The sequence below is a fragment of the Theropithecus gelada genome, chromosome 13, assembly GCF_003255815.1.
Source record: "Theropithecus gelada isolate Dixy chromosome 13, Tgel_1.0, whole genome shotgun sequence".
In the NCBI taxonomy this organism is placed as follows: Eukaryota; Metazoa; Chordata; class Mammalia; order Primates; family Cercopithecidae; genus Theropithecus; species Theropithecus gelada.
In genome coordinates, this window is record NC_037681.1 from 22061965 (window position 1) to 22084278 (window position 22314).

A 22314-nucleotide genomic window follows, 5' to 3' on the forward strand; every position below is an offset into this window, starting at 1 on the left:
GGCAGGACAGTTACATAAACCAGCAGTTATAAAATTCTGGGCATCTGCAGAGAAGGTCCCAATGGGCAAAATCAAGGTATCTAAACCAAATATCCCAAAAGGAATAATATTGGGGGAAAGGAGGAAAAGGAGCACCATAAAGACTGTGTCAATCATAGAAACTGAATTTCAACCAGGTCCAGCCTGTCCCTGGGAGGAGGTCACACTGTCTCTCACATGCAGGGCTCAGACCCTGGATGACGGGGTGGGGGTCCCTCGCTCTTCTCTGCAGAGCCTCCTCACCAGCCATCCCTGAAGTGACCCCCGCTGCAGCATGTCCCTCTAACCTGGGGGTTTATTCTCTTTTTTTTTTTTTTTTTTTTTTTTGGAGCTGGAGTCTTACTCTGTTGCCCAGGCTGGAGTGCAGTGGCACAATCTCAGCTCACTGCAACCTCCACCTCCCAGATTTAAGCAATTCTCCTGCCTCAGCCTCCTGAGTAGCTGGGACGACAGGCATGCACCACCATGCCCGGCTAATTTTTCTATTTTTAGTAGAAACAGGGTTTCACCATGTTGCCCAGGCTGGTCTTAAACTCCTGACCTCAACTGATCCACCTGCCTCGGCCTCCCAAAGTGTTGGGATTACAGGTGTGAGCCACCGCGCCTGGCCCTAGTGTTCATTCTTCATACCCAGGACCCCAAAGTTCTCATCTGTTAACATTGGAGCTATCAGATCTTGCAGAAGTACCTGTATCTTCAGCAATGAACGGTCTGCCAAGCAGAGGCCCTCGTGCCCAGCTAGGAGGCTCCCGAGCAGAGTCTCTGCAAAAACGACTGAGTTGTGAAGCCTGGAGAAGCGGTGGAGACGGGCACCTGTTACCTGTCAGGTCTTGGGTTCCAGGCTTGCCTTGTAACTTATCAGCTGCTTGTATATAGGTTCGTTGTCTGTAAAAAGAGTCTATTTCCCACCTAATAGTGTAGCAATTAAAATGAAATGAGATCGAATTTGCAAAACCAGGCTCAGAGAAGGAATTTGATGAATGTGCATTGTAATTGCTGTGTTGCTGGAAGCCTAGCCAGAGGGATGTGAGGTGATTAGGGAAACTCAGCAAGGAGGGAGCACGTTGGGTGGGGAGCTGCACTGAGAGAACCACTCTGTGTGGGGGTTCCACCTTTGGGGATCCCCTGGAGTTTAGCTGATTTGGGCAAGAGCTGGTGAAAAGCAGCCTTGGAAGAAGGAGGGATTGTTCGTGCAAGTCTACGGCTGCCATTGGGGTAATCTGTGTTTGCCCGTCCAGACAAGTGGGACAGTTGGGGGCCACCACCTGGGTGGGAAGGACACGGGTGGCACTGAGGCCAGAAAAGGATCCCAGGAAAAGCCCAGCCCTTCAGGGACACGCACACTGTGGGGGAGGTTGGGGGCCTCCGGCCAGGGCATCATCCCAGGCATGTTCCGCTGATATCCAGGGCCACATGACGGTTGGGGTGAGCCCCACACACCTGCCCACAGGGGCTCCTTCCTCCATCCACAATAATCAAAGTTACATGGATGGCTGTGTTCATATAGAGATAAATATATTAATGTAGGTTAAAACTTTTTCTTTGGCCTAAATGTTTCTTATTTTCTTCTGATTTTAAAATAAACATTTTGTGAGCACACTTACTCCTGTAGCCATAGGCACTGTGGCTATGGTGCCTCCTGGATAAGCTGGCCCTGGGGAAACTGGACTTCCACCCACTTTAGGAGAGAATTGGCCTGTTGTCCTAAGAAAAGTCTCCTCAGAAGAACCTGAGTGGGAGTGAAAAGCAAAAGTGAGCTGGGCCCCAGGGCCCCCCGCATGACCAGGCATAAACATACTCACAGGCACATGTGACCACCCATAACCTGTGTGTTCACCCTTGTGCATACACACATGCACACCCACCCACACCCATACACACCCACCCACACCCATGCACACCCACCCACACCCACCCACCCCATACACACACATGCACACAGGCACATGCACCTAATCATGCTCATGCACACACAGATCCACACACACACCTCCACACACCTCAAATGCACACCCACCCACACCCATACACACCCATACACACACGTGCACACAACTCACATGCACACAGCTGCTCCAGGCTCCTTCTGCTGCCATGGGGTTCTAAGAGGACCCTGTGTAACTCAGGAGTGTGTTGGACAAGGGCAGGGGAAGCCGTGGAGAGGAGCAGGATGCTGTAATGTCCATGGAGACCCCCGCAGACGTTCTGGGGGGTCCGGGCACTGGCTCCTTCGGGGCTCCCTGCTGGATCTCAGGGAAAGGCGGGTGTCCTCATCAGCCATGTCACTCTCCAAGCTCCTCCTTTCTTTTTAGGGCTCAGTTATAGTGAGCCCGGTCACACCAGGTACCATCTCTCTGCCCTATTTCATCTTTCTGTTCTGGCTGTTCTGGGTCAGCCTATCTTCCACGGTGCAGGACTGGTGTTGATGGTACTTCCCTTCCACACGGAGCACATGCCTGTGGGGCCCTGAAGGCAGAGAGGCTGGGGCAGGTGCTGTGGGCAGCAGGGAGGGAGGGGCTGGACCATCTCAGGTGGGAGCCTGCAGGGCTTGTTCCAAGGAGCTAAGGAGCTGAGACTCCAGACCTCAGGGCTGTGTGCTAAGGGCTCTGGACACAAACTCAGTGCATGGACAAGAGGCAAACCCTCAGGGGACGACTTGAAAATGCGGAATGACAAGGAATTGTTATCTTCATTCTATAACGAGCTCTTATAAAGCAACGAGAAAAAATAAACACCCAATGGAATAAACCCCTGATGTGAACAGGAAAATTACAAGAAAACTCAAATGTGTGTGTAAACACACACACACACAGATATAAATGAAAGATAAATTAACAGCAAGATGCTGTTTTTAAACATACAAACTGGAAAGAAATTATGAAATTTTAATTTAGTGTCGTTGAGGGTATTGAGAAATGATTTGCATCCATACATTGCTGTGCAAATGTAAATTGGTGAATGCATTTGGGACACGATGTGACATAAAATATGAAATGAAATCAAGCCCATTCACACCACCACAAGAATCTTTCCTCGGGACAATGTCAAAACTGCCCATAAAAGTGGGTGAATATATTTGTTTGTCACAATTTTTATATCACCAAAATACTGGAAAACTTTAAACACTGATCACAGGCTAGGAGCATGAGAAACACAAGCAACTTTAAACAATCATGTTATACAGTGACACTATGGAAATGGTGAAATGTTTCCCGGGTTAGTAAAATTTTAGATGATATTCTCCTTGTCACTTTTCTTATTTCAAAATGTTCATTATTGAGCATATATTATCTTTGTACTTAGAGAAAAATAACAAATTATTTGTAAACAATTTTTAAAATAAAAGGCAAGACCACATCTGGCAGAGAGGACACCTGTGTGCCTGTGGGTGAGAATGTGGGAGAGGCCCCAGGGTGGGTCTCCAAGGCACTTTCCAGGGCTCTTGGTCTCGGGCACGAGCCTCCTGGCTTGTAGTTAAGAGTGTTCGTCAATTATCCAGATCCTGTCCATCCCCAGGGCAGCCTTCAGTAGTTGAGTGATTGAGCTAACAGTCACTCCAGTGAGATGAAAAATATATGGTCTACTCTAGGAGTAGCTCCGTAAACCCAGTAGATGACACATCATAAATCAGTGCTTTTAAATGTTTGATGTCCTTTGCACTGAAACCATCCAGTTTGGCCTCTGAGTATTTACGGTGGAGTGTGAGGGTAAAAGTTCTTAGTGAGCTTGGAGCAAGTTGGGACTTTAGAATCTCAAAGCAAAACAGAAAAGGATCCACAATTTATCATATCTATGTTTATTCAATTTTCCTTAGAGAGACATGTTTCCAGCAACTGCATGAGACTATAAATTAAAGTGTTTTGAGTCTCTGACTACTGCCTCACTCAACCCAGGAGCTTCTAGGGAGCTGTGAGAGCTTCGCAGCATCCTCTATTTTAGGACCAGGCTTTTCTTCATGCCCTCGCTCCTTCTGGTCTCAGCTAAGTGGGGATGCAGCCAGCCCGATGATTTCCACTGGGTGCTGCAAACCCCCCATCCACTGCAGAAAACATGTAGCTACGAATGTATCGAAAACCTAAAAACTACCCAAGCCTTCTCGTGCACACCAATGTGTATCTCTAGGTACATAATACAAAGTGGAGTTAGTGGATTATGAATTATGTTCAGGATGGAATTTTCTTATTTCCATAAGTTATTGGGAACACGTGGTGTTTGGTGACATGAGTAAGTTCTTCAGTGGTGATTTGTGAGATTTTGGTGCACCTGTCACCTAAGCAGTATACACTGAACACAATTTGTAGCCTTTTATCGCTCACTCCCTTCCCAACATTTCCCCCTGAGTCCCCAAAGTCCACTGTGTCATTCTTAAGCCTTTACATCCTCATAGCTGAGGTCCCACTTATGAGTGAGAACATAAAATGTTTGGTTTTCAATTCCTGAGTTACTTCACTTAGAATAATAGTCTCCAATCTCAACCAGGTAGCTGCAAATGCCATTAATTCATTCATTTTTATGGCAGAGTAGTATTCCATTATATATATATGAGATCATATTTCATATATATGTATATATATGTATATATGAAATATATATGTATATATTTCACAATTTCTTTATCCACTCATTGATTGATGGGCATTTGTGCTGCTTCTACAGTTTGGCAATTGTGAATTGTGCAGCTATAGACGTGCGTGTGCCAGTATTTTTTTCGTATATGACTTCTTTTCCTCTGGGTAGATACCCAGTAATGGGATCGCTGGATCAAGCAGTAGTTCCACTTTTAGCCCTTTAAGGAATCTCCATGGTGTTTTCAGTAGTGGTTGTACTAATTTACATTCCCACCAGCAGGGTAGAAGTATTGCTCCCTTTTCACCACATCCACACCAACATCTATTATTTGTTGATTTTTTTATTGTGGCCATCCTTGCCAGAGTAAGGTGCTATTGCATTGCGTTTTGATTTGCATTTCCTGATGATTAGTGATGTTGAGCACTTTTTCATACGTTTGTTGGTCATTTGTGTATCTTCTTTTGAGAATTCTCTATTCATGCCCTTAGCCCATTTTTTGATGAGATTGTTTGGTTTTCCTTACTGATTTGTTTGAGTTCGTTGTAGATTCTGGATATTAATCCTTTGTCAGATGTATGGATTGTGAAGATTTTCTGTGAGGTATCTGTTTACTCTGCTGACTGTTCCTTTTGCTGTGCACAGGCTCTTTAGTTTAATTAAGTCCCAACTATTTATCTTTGTTTTTATTGAATTTGCTTTCGGGTTCTTGGTCGTTAAATCCTTGCCTGAGCCAATGTCTAGAAGAGTTTTTCCAATATTATCTTCTAGAGTTTTTATAATTTCGGGTCTTAGACTTAAGTCCTTGATCCATGTTGAGTTGTTTCTGTATAAGGTGAGAGATGAGGATCTAGTTTCATTCTCCTACACATGACTTGCCAGTTATTGCAGCATCATTTGTTGAATAGGAGGTCCTTTGCCCACTTTTTGTTTTTGTTCGCATTGTTGAAGATCAATTGACTGTAAGTATATGGGTTTATTTCTGGGTTCTCTATTCTCTTCCATTGGTCTATGTGCTTATTTTTATACCCATACTATGCTGTTTGGGTGACTATGGCCTTACAGTGTAGTTTGAAATCAAGTAATGTGATGCCTCCAGATTTGTTCTTTTTGCTTGATCTTGCTTTGGCTATGCAGGCTCTTTTTGGGTTCCATATGAATTTTAGGATTTTTTTTCTAATTTGGTGAAGAATGATGGTGGTATTTTGATGGGAATTGTGTCGAATTAATAGATTGCTTTTGGCAGTATGGTTGTTTTTACAATATTGACTCTACCCATCCATGAGTATGGGATGTGTCCCATTTGTTTGTGTTGTCTGTAGTTTTTTTCAGCAGTGTTTTATTTTGTAGTTTTCCTTGTAGAGGTCTTTCACCTCTTTGGTTAGGTATATTTCTAAGTTTTTCTTTTCTTTTCTTTTCTTTCTTTTTTTTTTTTTTTTTTTTTTTTTTGCAGCTACTGTAGAAGGAGTTGAGTTCTTGATTTGATTCCCAGCTTGGTCACTGTTGGTGTATAGAAGAGCTACTGATTTGTGTACATTAATCTTGTATCTAGAAATTTTTCTGAATTCTTTTTTCAGTTCTGGGAGCTTTCTGGAGAAGTCTTTAGGGTTTTCTAGGTAAACAATCATATCATCAGCAAACAGCAACAGTTTGACTTTCTCTTCGCTGATTTGGATGCCCTTTATTTCTTTTGTCTGATTGCTCTGGCTAGGACTTCCAGTACCATGTTGAAGAGGAGCGGTGAGGGTGGGCATCCTTGTCTTGTTCCACTTCTCAGAGGGAATGCTTTAAACTTTTCCCTATTCAGAATTATGTTTGCTGTGAGTTTGTCATAGATGGCTTTTATTACATTGAGGTATTTCCCTTGTATGCCTATTTTGCTGAGTTTTCATCATAAAGGGATTATGGATCTTGTCAAATACTTTTTATGTATCTATTGAGATGATCATGTGATTTCTGCTTTTGATTCTGTTTACATGGTGTATCACATTTATTGACTTGTGTATGTTAAGCCATCCCTGCATCCCTGGTATGAAACCCACCTGATCATGGTGAATTATCTTTTTGATATGCATTGGACTTGGTTAGCAAGTATTCTGTTAAGGATTTTAGCATCTATGTTCATCACAGATATTGGTCTGTAGTTTTCTTTTTTGGTTATGTCCTTTTCTGGTTTTACTGTTAGGGCGATACTGGCCTCATAGAATGATTTAGGAAGGGTTGCCTGTTTCTCTGTCTTGTGGAGTAGTGTCAATAGGATTGGTAACAATTCTTCTTTGAATGTTTGGCAGAATTCTGCTGTGAATCTGTCTGGCCTGGACTTTTTTTGTTGGTAATTTTTGTGTTACCATTTCAATCTTACTGCTTGTTATTGTTCAGGGTATCTAATTCTTCCTGATTTAAGCTAGGAGGGTTATATATTTCCAGAAATTTATCCATCTCTGCTAGGTTTCCTAGTTGATGTGCATAAAGGTGTTCATAGTAGCCATGAATGATCTTTTGTATTTCAGTGGTGTCAGTTGTAATATCTCCCATTTTGCTTTTAATTGAGCTTATTTGGATTTCTCTCTTCTTTTCTTGGTTAACCTTGCTAATGGTCTATCAATTTTATTTATCTTTTCAAAGAACTAGGTTTTTGTTTCATTTATCTTTTGTATTTTTGTTTTTGTTGTTTCCATTTCATTTAGTTCTGCTCTGATCTTGGTTATTTCCTTTCTTCTGCTGGGTTCGGGTTTGGTTTGTTCTTGTTTCTCTAATTCCTTAAGATGTAACCCTAGATTGTCAGTTTGTGCTCTTTCAGATTTTTTATGTAGGCATTTAGGGCTATGAACTTTCCTCTTAGCACGGCCTTTGCTGTATCCTAGAGGTTTTGATAGGTTGTGTCATTATTGTCGTTCAGTTCGAAGAATTTTTTTTTTTTTTGAGATGGAGTTTCACTCTTGTTGCCCAGGCTGGAGTGTAGGGACACAATCTCGGCTCACTGCAACCTCCGCCTCCCGGGTTCAAGTGATTCTCCTGCCTCAGGATCCCAAGTAGCTGGGATTACAGGCTTCCACCACCACCCACCACCACGCCTAGCTAATCTTTTGTATTTTTAGTAGAGATGGAGTTTCACCATGTTGGCCAGACTGGTCTGGAACTCCTGATCTCAGGTGAGCCACTGGCCTCGGCCTCCCAAAGTGCTAGGATTACAGGCGTGAGCCACCGCACCTGGCCCCGAAGAATTTTTTAATTTCCATCTTGATTTCATTTTTGACCCAGTGGTCATTCAGGAGCAGGTTGTTTCATTTCCATGTATTTGCATGGTTTTGAAGGTTCCTTTTGGAGTTGATTTCCAGTTTTATTCCACTGTGGTCTGAGAGAGTGCTTAATATAATTTCAGTTTTCTTAAATTTATTGAGGCTCATTTTGAGACCTATCATATGGTCTATCTCAGAGAAAGTTCCATGTACTGTTGAATAGAATGTGTATTCTGTGGTTGTTGGGTAGAATGTTCTGTAAATATCTGTTAAGTCCATTTGTTCTAGGGTATAGTTTACACTGTTTCTTTGTTGACTTTCTATCTTGATGACCTGTCTAGGGCTATCAGTGGAGTATTGAAGTGCCCCACTATTATTGTGTTGCCGTCTATCTCATTTCTTAGTTCTATTAGTGATTGTTTTATAAATTTGGGAGCTCCAGGGTTAGGTGCATATTTATTTAGGATTGTGATATTTTCTTGTTGGACAAGGCCTTTTATCATTATAATGACCCTCTTTGTCTTTTTTAACTACTGTTGCTTTAAAGTTTATTTTGTCTGATATAAGAATAGCTACTCATGCTTGCTTTCGGTGTCCATTTACATGGCATGCCTTTTTCTACCCCTTAAGTTTATGTGAGTCCTTATGTGTTAGGCATGTCTCTTGAAGGCAGCAGATGGTTGCTTAATTCTTATCCATTCTGCAATTCTGTATCTTTTAAGTGGAGCATTTAGACCATTTACATTCAATGGTAGTATTGAGATGTGAGGTATCATTCCAGTCATTGTGCTGTTTGTTGCCTGTACACCTTGGGTTTTTGTGATTTTGCTGTTTTCTTAAATTGTATTTTTGCTTTATAGGTCCTGTGAGATTTATGCTTTAAAGAGGTTGTGTTTGGATGTATTTCCAGGATTTATTTCAAGATTCAGAGCTCCTTTTAGCAGTTCTTGTAGTGCTGCCTTGGTAGGGGTGAATTTTCTCATCATTTGTTTGTCTAACAAAGATTGTATCTTTCCTTCATTTATGAAGCTTAGCTTCACTGGATACAACATTTTTGGCTGATAATTGTTTTGTTTGAGGAGGCTAAAGATAGGGCCCCAAACCCTACTAGCTTGTAGGGTTTCTGCTGAGAAATCTGCTGTTAATCTGGTAAGTTTTTCCTTTGTAGGTTACCTGGTGTTTTTGACTCACAGCTCTTAAGATTCTTTTCTTCATCTTAACTTTAGGTAATCTGATGACAATGTACCTGGGCAATGATCTTTTAGCGATGAATTCTGCAGGTGTTCTTTGAGCCTCTTGTATTTGGTGTCTAGGTCTCCAGCAAAGCCAGGGAAGCTTTCCTCTATTATTCCCCAAAATAAACTTTCCAAACTTTTAGATTTCTCTTCTTCCTCAGGAGCACTAATTATTCCTAGATTTGGTCATTTGACATAATCCCAGACATCTTGGAGGCTTTCTTCGTATTTTATTATTCTTTTTCTTTGTCTTTGTTGGATTGGGTTAATCCGAAGACCTTGTCTTTGAGCTCTGAAGTTCTTTCTTCTGCTTGTTTGATTCTATTGCTGAGAGTTTCCAGAGCAGTTTGAATTTCTCTAAGTGTGTCCAATGTTGCCTGAAGTTTTGATTTTTTTTTTATTTATGATATCTATTTCCTGGAATATTTCTTCCTTCACTTCTTGTATCATTTTTCTGATTTCCTTACATTGGGCTTTGCGTTACTCTGGTGCCTTCCTGATTAGCTTAGTAACTAACCTTCTGAATTTTTTTTCAGGTAAATCAGAGATACCTTCTTTGGATCCATTGCTGGTGAGCTAGTGTGATTTTGGGGAGTGTTAAAGAGCCTTGTTTTGTCATATTACCAGAGTTGGTTTTCTGGTTCCTTCAAATTTGGATAGTCTCTGTCAGAGGGAAGGTCTAGGGCTCAAGGCTGTTGTTCAGCTTCTTTCGTCCCTCGGAGTGTTCCCTGGATGTAATTAGTGCACTTCCTGTTTCGTAGGGAGGTGGCTTCCTGAGAGCCAAGGTATAGCGATTGTTGTCTCTCTTCTGGATCTAGCCACCCAGTTCAAATTGTTACAAAGTTCAGCTGGAGGTTTCCTTCTTCCTGTGGCCTTTTTCAGGTGCCTCTGGCAGCCCTCCTGAAGGATCCCTGTGAGGCAAGGTGGAAGTGGCTACCTAGGGGACTCAGAGAGCCCACAGGGCTTTTCCAGCTGCTTCCTCTACCCCTGTATGCCACTGGGCTCTCTAAATTGACTCAGCTCCGGGTGAAGTCAGTATCTTCTCCCGTAATCTAGACCTTCCGGTTCCCCATTGGGGGTGCGTGTTCAGGGTGGGTGATCTCTCCCACTTCTGCAGTTTGGGCACTCACAGTATTTGGGTGTCTCCCGAGTCCTGCAGGAGCCATCTGCTTCCTTCAGAGCATTTGTGGGTTCTCCTGGCTTTCCTAATGTATTCCTGCCGTCATTCTGGAGCAAACGTTCACGACGTGAGCTTCCACACACCGCTCTGTTTGTCTGAGTGAGAACTGAAATCTAGTCCTACCTCTTGTCCTCCATCATCTGTCACAAAAAATCCTCCTCATGTTGGAATTTTAATAGTTACTCCCAAATTTCTCTGCAGCAATGAGATGGCAAATTGTATTTTCTAATTGATTATTTCTCTGCAACAATTATTCTTATATAATTCCTATTATTTTCCAATGCACTAAGGAAGAAAATCTTCAATTTTAATTACTGACATTAAAGCCTCTGTCTATCTTTTGTTGACCTAAAGCAAGAAGCTGAGGCACAAAATATCATTTTAAGGAGTTTACTTGAACCAAAATGAGAACAGCTGCCCAGAACACTTAGACCCAAATAACCTTGGGCATGAGCTTTGTTAGCTCTTTGTTGCAAACAGGTTTCAAAGGCAAAAAAGGTGGACAAAGAATGAGCCTTGGTCCTTCACTCTATATAATTGCTTGGCTTTTCATTTTGTTTACAGTGCCATTATTCATAAGATTTAAATTTGGGTCGATTTTAGTCAATTTTTTTTCTTCTTTATGACATCTAAATTGTTATCTTACTGAGCAGGTCTTCCTTATCTGATATATATAATAATAATATATATATAATAAATAGATTTTTCTATATTTTATTTTAAACATATTAAAAACTGGGTTTGATATACAACTTTGTTTTATTAGGAATTAATTTTATGTACATAAAATACTGCTTTAGCGAGTAACATTTTAAAAAGCCATGGTGAGAGCAGTATCCTGGCTCTGTTTCTTAGGCAAAGGGCATGATTCTGATGTTTTTCCTCCCATATTGTGTCTACTAGGAATTTCTGCTAGACAACTTCAGTTAGAAAATTGAAAATCTTTTATTTGTGATTCCAAAGAATTTCAATGAGGCTTGTGGGTTCCAGCTTTACTCAATGCCTTCCCAGCGTCGGCGGAGAAGGCCACAGGGCTTCCACTTCACTTCATTATTGTGTGAGCTACACTGGTAGACTTCCAACGCAGTGCCACCCTTACATGGCCTGCATGATGGTGATGCAGGTTTTCACTTATTCTTGGATTGAATTTGCTAATATTTGATTTGAAATGTTGCATCTCTCTTCATAAGCAGAGTTATGCTACAGTGCTCTTTTCTGATGCTGCACCTATTTGGGTGTTACAGACACACCAGCATCTGACAGTGGTCAGGGTTGCCCATTTCTTTCACTATGCTCAGGATTACCTTGTCTAGAATGAGATTTGGGTTTTTTGTTTTGAATAACTGGTAGATCTTATTTGTGACTCTGGTCCTGATAACCTCTGGGGTGGCAGATCTTTGGTTATGGGCTCAGTTCTGGGTGCAGTTAGTCTATTCGGACCCATAAGTCTTTCCTATTCTTTGTTTTCTACTGCCTTCCTATTATGCCTTTTTATCTGCTTCACATTTCTCAACTTCTTATGGTAAAAGCGAATTGAGTTACGTTCACTGCGTCATACTTTTCAACAAGTGTGGTTAAGACTATTTTCCTATGACCTGCCCCCGCCCCCACAAATTTTGATGCATGGTCCTTACGTTGATGTTAGTTCAAAATAGGTTTTAATTCAAATAAGAATTTCTTACATTACACTGGAGCACCCACATGTAAGTGTAATTTCACATAAATGTAAAACTTAAACTGTGCCTGACTCTCCTGACATGTGGCTTTTCCTCTCCCTCCCTTACTTGCTAGACTCTCCTGCTTCTCACTCCCATGTTCTCCACTCATGCCCCTGTCCCCAAACCAGATCACTTGACTCCCAAATGTTGATATTTGAAGTGTGTGTGTAAGGGGAAGGGGGCGTGATAAATGAAACTAGAATAGTGAGAAGTTGGTGTAGACAGCATAGTGGGCTCAAAGGGATTCACTGGGCACCCCGTTTTAATCAGCACGCCCTTGCTGTGATCTGAGCGCTCATGGCATGGCCTTGCCATGATCCTGATGCTCATGGTGTGCCCTTCCCATGATCTGCATGTCCATAGCATGCCCTTCCCATTATTTGAGTGCTCATGGTATGCTCTTCCTGTGATGTCAATGCTGATATCATGCCCTTCCCATGATGCAAATGCTCATGGCATGTACTTCCCATGATCTGAATGCTCATAGAATGCCCCTCCTGTGATCCAAATGCTCATGGCATGCCCTTTCCATGACCTGAATGCCCACAGCGTGCTCTTCCTGTGTTCTGAATGCTGATGGAGTGCCCTTCACATGATCTGAGTGCTCATGTGTGCCCTTTCTGTGATCCAAATACTCATGCTATGTCCTTCCCGTGACCCAAATGCTCATGGCGTGTCCTTCTGATGATCTGAGTGCTTATCGCATGCTCTTCCCGTGATATGAGTGGTCATGGTGTGCCCTTTCCATGATTTGAATGCTCACTCAGCTACACCTAAAGAAGTCACGCACAAGCATTTTCTTTTGAATGTTGTTAATAAAAACAGGACTATGCTGAGTACACGTTCTGTATCTTGGGTTCTCAATCAATAGTGATGCATCCTGGAAATCCCCCCGATGGAGCTCCAAGCCCTCCCTGCTCACGGCTGGACTGTTCCATGCTCCAAGTCACAGCCATGGGTGTGCCCTTCCGTGTTGCAGCCTCTGCCCCAGCGTGGATCACCAGAAGTGACACTGCCAGGTTGGAAGGCAGCTTTAGCACTGCTGTGCTGGTACTACTGTCTAAAAATTCCGTGCCCTCACAGCAACAACTGAGTGCACCCCTTACCCACATCCACCGTTCACACTAGTAACAGCCTTAATTGTTTTTTTTCTCATTTTTTTCTGCTTGTTTGGCAGCAAAAAAGAGATAGTTCATTGTTACATTAGTTGCTTTCCCTGAATGTTAGTAAATTTTAAACTTGTCCTTTATTATTATTTTTTTTTTTGGCAATTTGTATTTGTTCAATGAATGATCTATTCATAACCTTTGTCCATTTTTCTACTATTTGACTGTTAATTGATTTTAATTGCTCCTTTCCACTCTAGATGTTAACTCTCTCTCACTTTTCTTACAAATATTTTTCTCCAGCCCCATCAACCCAGAACTCTCAGCATGGAGCACTTTTATATTTTATGAGGCCGGGTCTCCTTATGTGTTGATGGCTTCTAGGCTCAGCTGTGGTTCGGGAATCTCCTTTGCTCGAAGTCAGCAGTGACCTCCTGGGTGGGACTGCAGCACGGGTTTCCATGCATCTTGCACAGTGGACAGCTGGGTGCGTTTTATTCCCATCCAGATGGAAAACCAGCTGGTTCCACCCTCCTTCTCCCCATAAGCCTAGGTAACGCTTTGTCACAGGAGAACTGGTGTCTGGTTCTGGGCTCTCTGTCTTCCTTTATTAGCAGATTCATCTATTCTTGTTGACAATACTGTGTGGACTTGATCATAGCAGCCTTATAGTGTATCCTATTGTCTGTCAAGTCAATACTGCGTCACTGTTCTTTTCCCTAGTTGATGAAGGAATACATAATGGAATTGGTGTCTTCATATCAACTTTAAAATTAATTTATCCTTTCAAAATGAAAACATACTATCATTATTCTAAATGAAATTGCATTTAATGTATACACTCATTTAGAGAGAAATGATCTTTTCTCAGATTTTCATATATTTAATGATGTTTTATGATTTTCTTTTTGTATGTCATGTGATTATTTTGTTAAATTTACACACCTGATTTTGATCAACTTTTTTGTCATTATGAAAGGGATATTTTTTCTGCATTACCATTCGTGGTACTTTGCTAAAGAACAAAACAAAAAGAAAAAAAGGAAAAGAACAATTTTATACTTTTCCACAGATTGAAGACACTTTTTAAAAAATTTGATCAAATTTTTAGAATTTTTAGATGTTGTAGACATCTAACATAGCATTAAGAAAAAAGATAATTTTATTATGGTTTAAATCTTATTTTCTCTTATAGTAGTTTTACCAGCTCTTGTTTAATTTCTAGACTTTGGTCTAACAGAGATAGTACTAAGTACCAACAATGATAGTGGGTGTTTCTGCTAGTCCTTAATTTTAAATTAAATTGTTCCATTGTTTAACTGCTCAAGATAATATTTGTTATTGCTTCTACATTATATTTTAGCAATTCCAATCTACTCTATTCCATTTCTATTTAACCAGGAATGGTAAGTAATAGTACCTTGTATTATTGCATTTTAAGTACCTGTGATATTAATTTTTCTTCTTTAATTTGTCGACACCCTGGATAATATAACCCTATCCAACACGGAACCATTCTGTGAATAGATTCTATTTGACTCTGGTAATTGCCTTTTGATTGGCTGCCCTATCTTTTATTATTTTATTTAGAAGGGGATACTGACCTGTATGCCCCGTCCTTGTCCTGTTTTCATCAGAGGCCAACACAAAAGTTTCACTGACTCTGTAGAACGCACTGGGGCCTTTTCCATCTTTTCTGTGGCTGAAATAGTTTAAGCAACCTTGGAGTTACCTATCCTTTCGAGATTTGATGGAAGTCCACTGTCAGTGCCATCTGATCCCTGGATTTCTGACCACCTTGTCCGTCTCTTCCATCCTCATTGTCCTTTGGAGTTTTACATTTCTTCTTGGAAAAATTGTGGTTATTTCCATTTTGTTAGGGAGTCATCCATCGGCTCTTCATTTTCCAGTGTGTTGCCATGAAACTGCATAGACAGTCGCTCCTGATTCTTCTCGTCTCTCCTGCGCACCTGAGCCCTGCTCCTTTCTCATTCCAAATCCTGCCTCACTCTGTGCCCTTTCTTTGTTTTCCACACTGGGTTGTGGAGCAGAGCTTTATGTTTTCTTCCCACCAGTTCTTTTATTCATAGTTAATTAATTTTAACTTCTGCGTGTATTAATTTAACTTTCTCATTTACTTTTGCTTTAGCTCTCTGTTCCTTAACTAAATTCTTAAAATAGCTACTTAATTTCTTTGTTTTTGTTGTTTTGATGAAAGCAATTTAAAGACTATAAATTTTCTTCTGAGGGAGGCTTTGCTGGTGTTCTTGAATTTTCTTAACAAGCGAGTTAACCTTTCATCGATTTCTAGAGAGACTTTCAGTTCTTCTTAAGAGTCTCTTTGAATCAGTTATTAGGAGAGTTTGCAGCTCCTTGTTATTTATTTGTAATTTTATTATTATTTGTGCTCCTCAATTTAATTCCTCTATTTCCTCTTATTCTTGGGGCCGCTGGGCCTGTATAATCCGAAGGGCGTGCACTGAAGTGCCCGCTATCGTGATTTTCTTGGCTTTCTTACTCTCTTGCTGAATTTCAGCTCCTGCCTGGGTTCCCTGCTGGCCCTAAGTTCTCACATCCTCTGCTCTGAGCCTTGCAGGCCTTCCTGAGGGCTCTCAGTGGAAGCGCTTTTTTTCCTTTTCTTTTCTTTTCTCTTTTGAGACAGAGTCGCACTGTCACCCAGGCTGGAGTGCCGTGGTGTGATCTCAGCTCACTGCGAGCTCCACATCCTGGGTTCACACTATTCTCCTGCCTCAGCCTCCCGAGTAGCTGGGACTACAAGTGCCCACCACCATGCCCAGCTAATTTTTTGTTAGTAGAGATGGGGTTTCACCGTGTTAGCTAGAATGGTCTCTATCTCATGATCTCGTGATCTGCTCACCTTGACCTCCCAAAGTGCTGGGGTTACAGGCGTAAGCCACCTTGCCCAGCTGGAAGTGCATTTTTTAATGCACGACCTGTGGATCCTGTGCTGTCTCTGAACCAGGGCTGGGGCGTCCTCGCTGCCCCCACCCCCACCTGGCCTTGGGCTGCACAGCTGCCAGGCCGGGGCGCTGCCCAGAGGGGTTCTCACGGCATCTGCTTTGCTGCTTCACCACAAGGCTGACTCCCTGTCACCTGCATTCTTTCCACTGCACCTCCTGTGCCTGAGTCCATCAGGAGCTCGGCCTGTCTCCCTGCATAGCACTGCATGGGGCAGCTAACTCCCGAGTGGCTGCTGCCTCGCTGGGTGCATTCCCCCACGTGACCCCAGGTCCTCTGTTCCTTCCTACTCCTCAGTGCCTGGGCTGCGCTTTGCCCTGAGAGGAACTTTTCCCTTATTTTCGCTGGTAAAAATAATGTCCTATTACAAGAAGACCATGATCTTCAGGAAGAGTCTCTTTCGGGGTCTGTCCAACCCGGTCGATCTTGTGATTCTGGATGAGCGATTTAACCTCCTAAATCTAATAACACCCAGAGTAGGCCCTGACCCTGTGACACCTCCCCAGGGAGGAAGAGTTGCCAGGGAAAGGGCACCTGCTCTCTGCAACCCGCAGAGCTTGCCCGACATCCAGCACAGGCGACTCTTCCCAAGAAACCTGTAAATCTGGAAAAATGTTTTAGATCTCCATGTTACAGAAGAGAAGATGGAAGCTGGCCACAGCCAGAGTTGGAAGCCCACCCAAGGTCTCCTTACTCCCCTCTAGCTGCCTTTACACTGAACAGTGATGCCCACAAAACTCTGAGACTCTTTGCTTATTGGGCTCCTAAACCAAGTCCATGGCACTGGAATGAAAGAGGTCAGCCCTTAATTAGCCGGGCGAGGTGGCGGCGCCTGTGGTCCCAGCTACTCCGGAGGCTGAGGCAGGAGAATGGCGGGAACCCGGGAGGCGGAGCTTGCAGTGAGCCGAGATCGTGCCACTCACTCCAGCCTGGGTGACAGAGCGAGACTCCGTCTCAAAAAAAAAAAAAAAAGAAAAAAAGAAAAGAAAAGAAGAAAAAGAAAGAAAGAGATCAGCTCTTCCCAAAGTCAGAAGGTAAATCAGACCGGGGAGTTCATGAGCAGCTAGAGCAGGTCTGAGCAGGAAAGAGACTGGCTCAGGCCAAGAGCATCTGAGCTTTAGGGAGATGTGGACTCCTAGGATGTGGGGTGCATCCTCTGGGTTCAGCCTCTTCCCCAGGCAAGAGACCACCGGTGAGCAGGCCAGGGGGGAGGTCGGGGGACTGGCTGGACCGACCCCTGCAGAGAGGACTAGAGGGGCAGAGAAACATGCGGCGCTGCAGGGTCGTCGCTGGCCTCGAGCTTCTAGAGTCTTAAAAAGGCGGAGCAGGGCCCTGGGTGACCTTGAACTCCCCTTCGCCCGCAGCTCCCGGAGGAGGCCCGGCCGGCCGCGGGCACCGCCTGTCTGCCCTTCTACCGCTCTTCGGCCGCCTGTGGCACCGGGGACCAAGGCGCGCTCTTCGGGAACCTGTCCACCGCCAACCCGCGGCAGCAGATGAACGGGCTGACCTCGTTCCTGGACGCGTCCACCGTGTACGGCAGCTCCCCGGCCCTGGAGAGGCAGCTGCGGAACTGGACCAGCGCCGCGGGGCTGCTCCGCGTCCACGCGCGCCTCCGGGACTCCGGCCGCGCCTACCTGCCCTTCGCGCCGCCTCGCGCGCCCGCGGCCTGTGCGCCTGAGCCCGGCATCCCCGGAGAGACCCGCGGGCCCTGCTTCCTGGCCGGGGACGGCCGCGCCAGCGAGGTCCCCTCCCTGACGGCGCTGCACACGCTGTGGCTGCGCGAGCACAACCGCCTGGCCGCGGCGCTCAAGGCCCTCAACGCGCACTGGAGCGCGGACGCCGTGTACCAGGAGGCGCGCAAGGTCGTGGGCGCCCTGCACCAGGTGCGCGGGGTGGTCCTGGGCGCCCTGGGTGGCCGCATGCAAAGCGGGGGGAGCCTCATGTGGGTGCGCAGAATCGTGGGTTCTCTGTCCCAGGTACTTGCACAGCCATCAGGGGCGCCCACATGGGTGAGCCTGAGGTCGTGGGGCCCTGTGTGGGTGCGCAATCATGGTGGGCGCCCTTCATGGGTGTGTGGAGGGTCATCGTGAGCTCCTGTGCAGGGGCCGAAGGGTAACTCCAGCGCTGGCGGCCCCCCGGGGCCCCTCTGTCCCACCTGCTTACCCTCCAGCTGGCTGGTGATTATCCCACCAAGACACCAATAACCACAGCCCCCCAACAATGGCAGCCAGGTCACCCAGGTTTCCCTGTGCCCGCAGCCAGGCAAGGTGCTTTACAGATTTCAACTCATTTAATAATTCCCGGAACAACCCTTGGAGGTGGGTGGACCAGGGCTGCTGGTGTTTTTGTATTTCGGAGACAATGCAGAGGATGAAGAACTGACTCTGTGTGAGGTTTCTGAACTAGCAAGTTAGAGTCTATTTGAAACCTTTCTTCATTTTATGACTCTCTTAAGTATTGCATGAGAGGGTCTTGAGACTCAAGTTGACCTTTTATTAATTGTGTGATGGAGAAAAGCACTTACACACCTAGAAGTGCAGTCCCTGACTCTGGGGGTCTCACAGGATTGTTATGAAGAAGGATGGGCTGTTTTACATTGAGAGTTACCATGTGCGCGTCTGTTGCACCGGGCCCTGTAGAGGCCTGGGCATCGTCTCTGCAGTTCTTGCCCTGAGCCTGCGGGGAAGGGCGCGTCAATCCTGTTCTAAAGGAGGCACTGGAGCTTTGTCCAAGGAGGCACAGGGGCTGTGCGTGGCACCAACCGCCCCCAGGCAGCACACACCCCTGCCACTTTCTGGCTTTCGCTGCACTGGGGTCCAGGCCCCAAAGGTCAGAGCAGAGGGCCTGGGAAGCCCCCATGCGCTGGGTGTTAACCCTTAGTTCCTGGGTGATGAGGGGACCTGGAGCTTCCTGGAACAGGGGCTGGCAGCAGCAGGCCCGCAGGCTTCTCCAGCAAACACGGCAGACGAGCTCACTGTCCTAACGTGCGCATCCTCACAGCAAACACAGCAGACAAGCTCACTGTCCTAACGTGCGCATCCTCACAGCAAACACAGCAGACGAGCTCACTGTCCTAACGCGCGCATCCACACAGCAGTGCTCGGCTGGGAGCATCCGCCGGACGGAGGAGGCTTGTGTGGGTGAGAGGAGCGGAGTTAGAAATGAAAGCAGGAACCTTGTCACCATGTGAAGTAAAAATCATCAGGCACCCACGTCGCTTTCAAGCAGCGACTCAGACACTTTCCTGCTTCCCTGTGCAAAGGGGAATGTAAACCCAGGAGCTGCTGAGCGGTGGAATCCAGGTCCTCGTCTCCGTGAGCCTGGACTTCCCACCACACACCTGGGGAAGCAGGTCCCAGACGGCCGCCCTCTCCCCTCTGCTCATCCCCTGAGGCCTTCGGCGCTCCCGTTTGCTTCCTTGCTGCTTCCGTGCCGCTTCCCTGACTGCGAGCTCCAGAGAGAGATGTTCGTCTGTTTAATTCTTTTTTTCTCAGGACCCACAATTTGCCAGGTTGCTTCGTAAATATATATTGAATTTGTGAATGAAGTAGACATTTCAGAAATAATTCTGGAAGTCCTGGCCCTGCTGTAGCCTCGGGAGCAGGATTTGGTTTGAACCTTCTTTGAGTGAGAAGCTCATCCAGCCCAGGGAGCTGTGAGAAGAGAGGCTGCCTCGGATCCCTGGAGCCCGTTCACAGGGCCAGAGACGCCCAATGGTCACACATCCTGCTGTCTTTCTTCTCCATGGAGTTCTGGAATTATTTAGAGGTGTGAATTGTTACCAGGCCCTGTCATTATAGATTAGAGAGAGTTTAATTCCAAATTTCTGAGAATCCCACTGATCTGGAAATAATGACATTTGGTTGCCTGCTGCTGCTCCTCCTTCTCCTCCTCTTCTTCTTCTCCTTCTTCTTCCTTTTGTGTGTGTTTTTTGTTTGTTTGTTTGTTTTTTGTTTTTTTGAGACAGAGTCTCACTCTGTCACCCGGGCTGGAGTATAGTGGTGAGATCTCAGCTCACTGCAACCACCGCCTCCCAGGTTCAAGCGATTCTCCTGCCTCAGCCTCTCAAGTAGCTGAGACCACAGACACGTGCCACCACTCCCAGCTAATTTTTGTATTTTTAATAGACATGGGGTTTTGCCATGTTGGCCAGGATGGTCTTGAACTCCTTTCCTCAAGTGATCCGCCTGCCTCAGGCTCCCAAAGTGCTGGGATTACAGGCCTGAGCCACCACGCCCAGCTGCCTATTCTTATTATTAATGAAATAATAACAACAGAAAACAATAGGAAAAGTGTTCTTCTCTGTTTCATATTTACCTTCCTCAGTTCATTTTCTGTGTGTTCTGCTTTTTTAAAAAATGTGAACGTTCTTTTCTTCTTGGTTTTACATTTCACTTTTGAATTTCCTTTTGTGTTTTTTTCAGTTAATGGGTCCTCTTTGGTGCTTTTTGCAAAAACCTTTGATACATTAAAATAATAAGTTGTGTTTAACGTGTCAGTAGAGCCACTGCTGTAACTTCCAGCCATATCTGAAAGATCCACAGTGGCCTGGAAGGCTCATTTTTCTCTCCCTGGTTCTATCGACTCATAGTTCGGTAACTGTGTGATCTGAATCTCTCTTCTTCTGAAAAGCATTAGATAATGAAAAGAAATGCCAGGGCAACTTTATGAAAGAGAAACAGCATCCCCCTTCTATTATTCCCCCAAACCCCCTACACACACACACACACACACGAGCCAGCCGGGGCCAGGATAATGCACACATCAGCAAGAGGCAGGAAGGCTCAACTCAGAGCTGGGAGTCACAGCTTTCTCCTCCATCTGTCCACACCACCTCCCGCCTCCTGCATCCGTCCACACCACGTCCCTGCTGCTGTGTCTGTCCTCACCACACCCACTCTAAGCTGTCAGGGCCCAACGCCAGCCACCCCCTGTCTGAGGATCTCGGCTCCTCTAATTTCTTTTGTAGACAGCTGAGAGCGATCCCCTCCCTCAGCCCTGGGGCACAGGACTTCTGCCGTGCGCATCTGCGGGCTGCCCTCTGTGCTGGTTCCTGCGAGCTGGCATCTCCTGGGGGACTCGCACATAGGAAGGGCTGATGAAGTTGCTCTTGCTGGCTTGAGATCCCACAGGACCCCAGTTCCATAAGCCGTGCTTCCCGCCAGGAGGAACCGAAGCTCTTGCTCTTCCATCCCAGCAGTCCTCAGCTGCTCTATGGTGTGTCATAAGATAAGAACTCACAATCAGATGCTCACTTTGGTGATAACTTTTGTGTTCTACAGACAAGAAAAGAATGGGAAAGGAAACCCTTCCCAGCACAGGTTGAGGGAGGCAGAGAGGAGGTAGCCATCCTTGGTGAGTCTGGGTGTGCCATCCAGGCTGCATAGAGTTTGAGATAAAGACCCAAACATCTGGCGTGGGTGTTCGCTATGCCCCGGCCATCACATAGCAGACCTAGTTCTGGAGCACAGCCTTGATTTCCCCAGATATCCAGGGACCCACAGAAGCTTTGCTTTGGATGTGTGTGGAGGTACAACCAGACCCCGGAGGGACCGCAGATCTCCCCGGACATCCCCATCCTAGGCAGGTGGATCCACGTCTCAGGGCAGGGGCTGCATCCCCGGGCCACTCAGCTGCTGACCTTTGCCGTGGCTGAGTACTTTTTCAGATTGGCTGCTCTTCCAGGCAAAGGAGCAGATGGATAAAGCCATGCTTCCAAGGCTGGAAAGAAAGAGAAAGGCCGCTTCCCTTACCTGATTGCCCTGGCCGGAACTTCCAACAGTATGTTAAATAGGAGTAGTCAGAGAGGGCATCCCTGTCTTGTTCCAGTTTTCAAAGGGAATACTTCCAGTTTTTGTCCATTCAGAATACCTAGGTGCTGATGCTGCCCCACCCAGACCCCTTTACCGGCAGGGCCCCGTTCCCCAGCGGCCTCCAATGTTGGCTGACAAAATCTCCCAGTCGTTCCTCTCCAGGGGTTCCTCTGCAGGGACAACCAGTCCCCTGCCTCAAGGCTGGACCAAGCCCAGGTGTGCCATGCTGCAGGGCTGCCTGTGGTGGAACACAAGCCCAGGTGTGCCATGCTGCAGGGCTGCCTGCCGAGGAGTACAACAAAGCCAGGCCTGGCTGTGTTGCATCCTTGGGGAGCTGGGTGCTGGCTGGGTGCCTGCTCAGCCTCCTCCCCGGAGCACCCTCAGCAAACACATGGGAGCCTCTTGTTGGACTAATAGGGCATGTTTGAGAAAATACTGA

The 22314-nt window shown here is 45.5% G+C and overlaps 1 protein-coding gene across 6 annotated transcripts in view; it reads left to right on the forward strand.

The window, feature by feature from the left end:
- TPO (thyroid peroxidase) overlaps window positions 1-22314 on the forward strand; it is a 105218-nt gene that overhangs the window by 34316 nt on the left and 48588 nt on the right. For 5 of the 6 annotated variants that reach the window (XM_025353868.1, XM_025353874.1, XM_025353869.1 and 2 more), the window contains one exon: window positions 17427-17945. The exons of the other annotated variant lie outside the window; for it this stretch is intronic. In XM_025353868.1, coding sequence (XP_025209653.1) covers window positions 17427-17945 — 519 coding nt within the window. The remainder of the gene's footprint in view (window positions 1-17426; window positions 17946-22314) is intronic. 6 annotated transcript variants of the gene reach the window in all.